This window comes from Mauremys reevesii, linkage group 4 (assembly GCF_016161935.1).
Source record: "Mauremys reevesii isolate NIE-2019 linkage group 4, ASM1616193v1, whole genome shotgun sequence".
Taxonomy (NCBI): domain Eukaryota; kingdom Metazoa; phylum Chordata; order Testudines; family Geoemydidae; genus Mauremys; species Mauremys reevesii.
The window spans coordinates 80,170,907-80,180,316 of record NC_052626.1 but is presented as its reverse complement, the minus strand read 5'-3'; the positions used below and the strand labels follow the sequence as shown (position 1 = coordinate 80,180,316).

The window sequence follows — 9,410 nt, the reverse complement described above, 5'->3', positions numbered from 1 at the left end:
ACTCCGCCCCAAGCGTGGGCCCACCGAGCTCAGGCATCGCCGCTTTAAGCGGAGGACCATGCTGGGCGCCGGGGAGGGTCCCCCGCAACCCCCCTCGCTTCCCCACGTGGTCTCGGTCGGTGCCTGTGAATTTCAATCGCTGGAGGGTCGCTCTTGGTGCAGACACCGGGCGAAGCTGCCGGCGGAGCGGCCGGTCTCGGAGCTGAGATCCCGCCACCCCCTAGCCGGCCCCGAGGCTACCGCCTCCGCCCGCCCAGCAGCAGCGTCTCAGCCCGGGGCTGGAGGGTCCCGGCGCCCCGCGCGGCGATGAATGACTCGCGCCCGGAGCCGGGGAGCGGCGGGGCTGCACCGCCGCCAGGTCCCGGAGCAGCGGAGTGAAGCGGCAGCGGCGGCGGCGGCGGGAGGATGAAGCGGCCGGGCCGGGCCGGGCTGGGCTCCTGGCCGCGCTCTGGCTCCTGGGGCTGGGCTCGCTGCTGGGGCTCTGGACCGGCTTGCAGCGGCCGCGGCAGCAGGAGCAGGAGCGGGAGCGGCGCTTCCCCGCGGGCACAGCCGGCTGGGGGCTGCCCCAGGAACAGCGGGGCTGGGAGCGCGGCGGCCCTGGAGCTGCGGCTCCCGCCCGCCGCCCGCCGGGGCAGGGCGAGTCCCGCGGCGCCCAGAAAACTTTCCGAGCGCTGCTCACGCTGCCGGCAGCCGGGGACAGGGGCGAGCCCCTGGAGGGGCCGGAGCAGCCCGCCCGGAGCTCGCAGCCGGAGCCCCGGCACAGCCACAACTTGCAGCCTGGTTCCAGGGAGCCGCTGGCCCGGGAGGCGCCCGCGGACCCCGCCTCCCCAGTGCAAGGCGGCATCTTCTGGAGCCGAGCGCTGGAGCAGCAGGTGCCCCCGGGCTTCGACCCCCAGCAGGCGGCCTCGTGGTTGGAGACAGCCCGGGCGGCTCGCGTCGCCTCCCTGGAGCGGGGCGGGTGCGGCCGCAGCTCCAACCGGCTGGCCCGGCTGTCGGACGGGAGTCGCGCCTGCGTCCGCTACGGCATCAACCCGGAGCAGATCCAGGGCGAGGCGCTCTCCTACCGGCTGGCCCAGCTGCTGGGCATCCAGCAGCGCCTGCCGCCCATGACCCTGGCCCTGGTGGAAGCCCGCGGCAGGCAGTGGGGGCAGGTGCGGGACGAGCTGCGGGGCTCGCACTGGGCCGAGGGGGCGGTGGTCAGCCTCACCCAGTGGGTGGACAACTTGACCGACGTGGTGGCCCCCGCTCCCTGGAGATCCGAGGCGGGGTCGGGCAGGAGACTGCAGCCTCTGGCCGCTGGGGAGCTGGGCGGCCTCACCCAGTCCCAGCTGGTGGAGCTGGTGCAGTGGACCGACCTGATCCTCTTTGACTATCTGACGGCCAACTTTGACCGGCTGGTCAGCAACCTCTTCAGCCTGCAGTGGGACCCCAGGGTGATGCACCGGGCCACCAGCAACCTACACAGGGCACCCAACGGGGGCCTCGTCTTCATAGACAACGAGGCGGGCCTGGTGCACGGCTACAGGCTCCTCTCCATGTGGGACAAGTACAACGAGCCCTTGCTCCGCTCCGTGTGCATCTTCCGGGAGGCCACTGCCCAGCGGGTGCGGGACCTGCACCGCCTGCAGAACGCAGCCTCGGAGCTGCTGAGACTCTACCGGACTCACGAACCCCTCTCCGGCCGGCTGGGCTTCCTGTCCGAGCAGCAGGCGCAGCTGCTGCAGGGCAGGATAGACTTTGTCCACAAGCACATTTTGCACTGCAAAGCCATGGCCACTTCACTGTGATCAGTTTGTCTCTACTGTCCTGTATTTATGTAACCCGAGAGTGAAAAGTGGGTTTTCCCCACTAACCGTTTTGCAGTTGTAACATGTTCTGGGACTCTCTAAATAGGAGACTAAAATCATTCATTCAGGAACCAGTTTCCTCATGGGAAGGAGGAATAAGCTAGTGGGTTTAGTACAGGACTGGGACTTCCTGGTGGTGGTGTAAAGGGCCCAGCTTCCTCATCTCTGGCTGCTGGAGTCTTTTTAATGGTCCATTTAGTTGAGTGCTTAAAGGACCAGTCCTGTGAGACACTGGAGTCCCCTCTGCTTTTTTTTGACCTCACAGGGAGTCGAATGTACTCAGCTACCTAGGAGAGTCACTGGAGTAGAATTGGGCCCTCTACATGGCTTTAGATGCCTCAATTTAATTTGAATATTCTTTGCCCCATGAATTACTGTTGTTGGCCTCTGGGAAGGGACCCTAAAACATCTGCTTCTGCTCACTGCATCTGTGAAGCCTGGGTGATAATACTTACCTGCCTGCCTGGCAGGGCTTTTGTGAGGAGTAATTAGTTAATGTTTCTAAAGCGTTCTGAAGATGAAAACTGCTATCAGTACTATTAGATCTCTTTGTATTAGTTCCACACTGGGTCTCTTTCCAGAGTTTAAAAAAAAACATGCCTCTTAAGTATTTCCCTTAACTCACTCAGTACAACTGCCCACTTACAAGACAGTGTACAAAAGCTATTGTCCTTAACTGGACTGGGATCAATTACCTTTCTCCTAATGGAGGCAGGCAGGTAAACTTATGTATTTTGTTATGATCATTTATTTAAAAAAAAACCTGACATTCATAGACTAAGAACTGATTGCACAGAGCAGGAGCCTTTGACTAGCAAAACTGTCCCATCCATGGAGGCTCTTTTCCTACTGGTGTCTCTATCCAGAATGGATCTATTAACTGTTTGTTAATCTTGTCAATGAAAAGTATATAGAGAGTCGATATTCCAGTGTTCGTCATCTTTGTTGTTGGAAGCATCTGGTTAACCTGATTCAGGTTATAAGTGTCTGTTATTTCTAATCATTTGGTTTGAATGCTAAAATAACTGACTAATGGGTGAAAAGAAATCATCCCAGGGTTTTAAATACTGTTATTGTACTAAGACTTTGGACACATTAGTCAAATTGGGGGAAAATCAGTTTCATGCACTTTACTTTGACTTTTTATTTTTATAGGAAGACTTTTATTTTACAAAGTCTGCCTTTTCTGTACATTATATATATTCATAAGTTCTTCTGTAACATACAAAAGAAACTGATATTTCAGTAAAAGGGTGTTAATGTTTTACCTCTTTGTTCCAAATACTTAGTTTGAATTTAAAAAGAACATTTATTCTTCAGGTTTTTTCCAAAGAGAAATAGAGCCTGATTCACTAGTACTACTCCTGATGTATACTAGGTTAAGAAAGAGAAGAATCAGGCCTTCCAACTTTCCTTTTTCTTCCTTTCCTAAAACCAATTTACTTATTTTAGTGCAAGTTGGTATGTGAACATTCTTATTTTGGAATAACAGTTCCTGGTACTGGCCTTAGTGAAATGTGTTTACCCCCCCTCTTCCTCTGAAATAACTAAATCAGTTTCTTGACATTAACTTGCTTAAGTCAGCACAAGTATGATGTAGACAACCTCATCATATGTTCAGATAGTGTGCCAACCTGTTACTGCAAGCTCAAGCACTGCTATAACAAAAGCATCCCTTGTGGTGTCAGTCCGTTATCAATAGGTGGTACTTTATACTAGCTTTCTATCCTTTGTGTTTTGACTTTATTCATCCTGTATTCACAGTTAGGGACTAACTCCAATCACAGCACCAGAAAGCTTGTCCAACAAACCATATAATTTAGCAGATTTCCATTGCACTGTCATAAATTTGTTGGGATTGGGTGTACAAACTAAAAGAAAAATTATACAACTGTCAGTTGGGTTTTTTTGTTTGTTTGTTTTTACCAAAAAACAACTTGTAACAGCATTACTGACACAATAATAGACAGTCAAGACACAAAATAAAGGTCAAAGTTGGGGTAGGAAATAAGACAAATTAAACCTTCTCTTTAAACCCCCGATACAAACTATGATGCGATCAAACAGGAATACAATCTCATCCACATCTGGACAGGCATCTCTTTGTTGATTCAATGCTGCAGTGTGTTGATTGGAAGCCAGATAAGTAGGTGCTTTCACTGTTATTTGGAGCATTAAATTTCCCATGAATTCTGTGAGTACTGCATACGTGCACATTTATACTGGGAGACAGTCTTTCATATCTGTTAATAATTTATGCAGGCTAACCCTCACAGCTGAACAGTTTTCTTTGACAGTTTATTCTTTTAATTTTTGTAAGGCAAGAAAACAGTTTTACAAACATACGAATAAACTTGGTAACAGTTACAATGTGTAGTGCTCTTTACCAAGTATATTTTTTAAATCTTGCAGCTGCCCCAACATCAGCTTCCACTTAACTGCTTTAACTGACAAGGCTCTTTATTTAACTTGTATTTATAGCTCTCAGCATTTATCTCTCAATACAATGCACAAAATCCCATGGTGTCCCTTTTCTATTTACATGACAATGTACAATTTAACTGTGTAATTCTTAATTCTTCTTTAGCGCTTTTTGTCAGCATTACTTTGTAGCTCTCTCAGATGCAAGGTTTCAGTTGTGTTCACCTAATGAAAATACATCTAAATAATAAACCAGTGTCATAAATTTTAAACCACAGTGAAGAGCGAACTGCTGTGCCACAAACATCTAAGGTTTCATTTCTGTTTAGTAAGTATTTCTGTAAGTATCAGCACAACTGCAGTTTTGACTGTTAATGGGCAATATATCTTCTTTGCAACGTCTTTAGAACCAGACCCTAGATAATTACACTTTTCAAGAAGAAACATGATTTTCTATTTGATGATTGGTAATATATAGGTTGCATGTTAGAAGATGGGGATAGTTATAGGCTAATGATGCTAGAGATAAATCTGCAAGCAACTGGAAGAAATGAGCTTATTCAATGAGGATATAGAAAACCAGCTTGATTGGATTATGACACTTTACTGTGTGCTTTATGTGCTTCAGGAAAATACTAAGAGCCTCAATGCATTTGATTTGGCTGATCTGTCTCTGCTAGAAAAAGCTTTGAATTAGCATCAATTTAAGGAAGATTAAGGCTATGTTTAACTCTTCTGTTCAGTTTCTTTAAGGCAGAATAGTCACTTGTAAATGCTTGGTCTGCTACATTCTTTGCATTCTTTCTCAACTTTATATGTTAGCTGATGTCTGACTGTCTCAAACCAGAACAAAGAGGTGAACAACTTTTAAATTTTTTTTGTGCCCAATTCTCTTCTAATTTACACCAATTTAGCTCCTTTTTCCCCCATGGAGTTACTCCTTATTTTCACCAGTAAGAGCGGTGACTCAGGCCCTTCCTGGTTTTGGTTGGTGTACAATGACCAGAAGACTTAACAACCAGGGAGTTCGAAATAATTTCTATGTGCAGCTAAATAATTATATGCCACTGGGGTTTCTGATTCTGATCATACACTGCTGTAGCTTAGAAACAATTTAACTGGATGTCAAAGGAATCACACTCGTGTAAATGAGTTTAGAATGAGGCCTGGGGATTTTAGGCCTTAGTTCAGCAAAACACTTAAGCATGTACTTAACGTTAAGCATTTAGCAGTCCCATTGAAGTCAATGTAACCACCTGCATGCTTATGGGCTTATTTGGTTTGCTGCACTGGGTCCTTAATTAATTGTCAATTGTTACATATAACTGGTAGGAAAAGATAGTCTGAAAATGGCTGTAGATTTCAGAATGTGAAACACACCCCCTTTAATCCGTTATCTCAGAACTCTCCTGTCTGATTATCTTCAGAATTCCTTCCCCCAAAGTCTCCTCTAACTGGAGTCTAAGAGCATGAGTCTCCTGTCATATAGTTTACTCCATGAACATAAATGGAGTTACTCTCAATTTACACCAGTGTGAGTGGAGAATCTGGTCCTAGATTCTTTTCAGGCAGAGGTGGGGTTACTCGTGGACTTTAGAGTGAGGATATTACAGCCAGACTTGTAAGGGAAAGTGAGTCATTGCTTAGCCCTCGCAGTGCAGTGAGCATCAGAATCTCATTGAATTTAATAGGCTGCCCACCGAGTGAACAGAGCCAGACTGAGATTAGGTGGACAAATGTGCCTGCCACCTCTAGAGTATATCCCTGGCACAGGAGCTGGTAGAAATGGGCACAGCTCCTTTGTTCAAGGTCAGGTCATCCCATTTGAAGATCATGCCAGTAACTTAGGCCTAGTGCTAAACATAGAGTTATGTTTTGATTCAGTAGGTTACATCACACCCTTAATACCACTAGCATAGTTTTGTGGTTTATTTTCCTTTGAGGGTTTTTTATTATAATAGTATTTAGAATTTGCTCACTGCCATGCTGGGTGGTCACTAGCTTGGATGTGAGATCATATTAAGACTTAATCCAATTGTGTATGTTATTCCTGCTTTGCGACCACAGCATAAAATTTAACTGCTCCTTTAGAGCCATGCACTCTGGATTGAATGCTGCGAAGCTCTGGCAATAATAGCATAGACTTTATAATAAGCAGCTCCTGCTGAGGTCTGAATGACACTTCGGATTGGTAATGAACTATAAAACCTTTTTCCTTTGAGGTCACTAGTTTTAATGCAGTTCAGGGCTGTAACAACTAAGGTTTTGTCTATGCTGGGGATTTGTCCTGGTTACAGCCATCAACAGTCAGCCACTGATGTAGCTGCACTGGTGGAAATCCCTATTGTAGACAGGCAAAGCAATTTGTACTGGTGCAGGTCACCCTGGTTTCAGTATGGGGTAAATTGTACCAATTGAAAGCACAGGGTTTTGCCTCAGTGCAGCTATCCCAGTGGTTGAAATCCCAGTGTAGACAAAGCCTCAAAAGCTGTGACCTTGTGAACGGCCTTGTTGAAAGGAATTAGTGGCCTCGGTTTGGTTCCCAGCAGAAATGTGTCCCCATCACAAAAACAACTGCTGCCAGTTGGAAACTGTGTGGCACTCTCAGCAGAGAGGGCAAGGAGTGAATGGATGATTGAACCTGATCTCTCCCTCCCAGGCTGTAAAGGGTTACAAATATTTGGTCATTTCATTCTGGAGCATTTCACAACCCAGAAATCCCATTTTTCAGGAAACTTTCAAATGGGGCAAAACCGGAATTCAACCTTTTGCACATTTTGCTATGAAAATTGATTTGTATTTTTCACTTGGCCAATAGATCTACATTGGAGGGAAAATAGACTCATTTTCATTTTTTGTCATTGTTGAGCAAAACACTTGGGCCACTGTGAATACGTGAAGTGAAATGCAGACAACCAGGCACATCTCTACCCCCTTTCTCTCCTGAAGTTGGCCTCTCCATGTCAGAATTGAGACAGGTTGGCAGAGCACAGTGTGAAAGCTTGCACTGCTGCTGCCCATGCTGCAGATAAATAGAGAACTTCCGTCGAGAGCTGCTAGTGTTTAACTGCTGTTAAATTACCACACACAAAATAGGTCATTGTCATCAGAAGCTATTAGAACTCTACAAATTTCAGTTCTCTTTACCACTTAACTGTCTAGGAATAGGCTAAATCCCTTTTATATTTTGGCAAAAAGGATGCTCTGCTGCTGGTCTCCACTAGGTGCAAGATAGAGGATTTTTGTTTAGAAGATGTGTCTTACTGCTTAGTACTCTGCCTGTGTGAGCAGGGAACATTGCTGAGAGCATGGGTCTGGGACTCGGGAGATCCAGAATGCTAAACCCCAGCTTTGTTTCAGACTTCCTATGTGACCTATTCTAGTTAGGTTTTTATACTGTGCCTGTCAGTGTAGTATCTGACCCTGTGCATGTCACTTAACCTCTCTCAGCCACAGCTTTCCCATCTGTAAAATGAGGATTGTCATACTAAGATGTTGTGAGAATTAATTCACTAACATTTCCAAAGCACTTAGAGACCCTCAAATAGAAGGTGCTATAGAAAGACAAAGCATTATTATCAATTGAATAATGTATTTTCACTTTAGATTTTTAGAAGCTTTCCCCAAAGTGACAAACCTCTCCATCCAGATCCAATGAAATAATCTCATTGTCACAACAGAGAGTATTCTGATCAAGCTGTGCTCCAGAATGGAGTCTGCTCTTCTGCAATATGCAGCACTTCAGTGGGGCAGGACAAACAAGAAGGGTGTGTATGCTCCAGCACTTAAAAGGAGCAGGAATAGATGTGGGATTGCATTGCAGCTGCAGCAAAAGGACCCAGCCCCTGTGCTGCTATGTGGACCCAGGACATCCTGATGTTCAATTGATAGTGACTTTTGAGTTCCAGCAGCACAGAAGACCATAACTGGGATCAACCAAAAGGCTAACATTTTATTTTATTAACTAGAGGTTTTATTAGCTAGAGGTTAGATTTGAAATGATTCATTTTATTGCTTGTTTTTTTAATCCCTTTGTCCCCCACCCCCCTCCTCTAATTCAAAAGTGGCTGAGTGATTTTATCTCAAAATGTGCTCCATTTTAAACAAAACAAAAAGCCACCCTCCCAAAAAAGCCTATTGATTCCACCGCTGAGATCTTGCAAAATCCCCTGAAAGTGAGGACAGACAGGCACTTAGCTAAAGTGGTATTAACACACTAATAGCATTAATGTAGCACATAATAGAGAAAGGAGTGAATACATTTTACACTGGTATCTCAAATGTAGCACAAAAGAAGTGTGGTTTATTTCTGCATATCTGTAAATTTCAGTTGTAGGAGTCATAATTTTTTAATGTGCCTGTCTTGCTAGCTTCCTCCTTGTTTCCTGCTGTGGGGGAAAGTGCATTAATAAACGATGTTTCAAAGCTGCCTGTGTGAATTTTTTCTTCTGTGTATGATTTTTTTTGAGTTGAGCTGGGAACCTATTCACTGTATTTGTTTAAATGACTGTAGTTAGTCAATTTCCCTCAGTTTGGCTGGGTCACCTTCACACTCCAAGAAGTTTTAAACAGTATTTGTTTTTTTCTGATAAGAGACACTAATTGTTTCCTTTGATTTGTTAAAATTATGCAGAATTTTCACGGGTGTCCAAGGTTTTTGTATTGTTGCAATGCAAAATCATGTGACATACATTATGGATGAATGTGGATTGATACAAATGGTTTTATTCTCCTTTCACACCAGTCGTACATCAGAGTAACCATTCACATCAATGAAGATATTCCTGATTTACAGCCATGTGAGATCAGAATCAGGCCCCACTATACTTGCAATTTGTCATATAAAAGTAGGCTAAATTCTGTTCTCATGAATTTGGCTGCAATTTGGAGCTAAAAGCTGCTGCTGACCATATCAATGGCAAGCATTATTTATTACATGGTTTTATCCTGCTTGCTTTTAACAGTGACAAGGAGACCAACAGCAGTACTCCCTGCTCCTTCCTCCTCTTGCAAGCCAGCAGACTTCCAGGAGCCCAACTAAACAGAGAGTTACAAGAATCAGGACTGTAGGACATTTTATGAGCTGCTGTATTAAGGGATATTTCAGACTATACCAAAAAGCAAGGCAATCATCTGAAGGCT

The 9,410-nt window shown here is 45.4% G+C and overlaps 1 protein-coding gene across 1 annotated transcript; it reads left to right on the top strand.

Annotated features, from left to right (window-relative positions):
• The first annotated feature begins 405 nt into the window (after nucleotides 1–405).
• FJX1 (four-jointed box kinase 1) lies at nucleotides 406–8,601 on the top strand. Its single transcript, XM_039538852.1, is given in 2 exon segments — nucleotides 406–433; nucleotides 436–8,601. Coding segments are annotated over 2 exon segments (1,380 nt in total). The 3' UTR covers nucleotides 1,788–8,601.
• The last annotated feature ends 809 nt before the right edge of the window (nucleotides 8,602–9,410 follow it).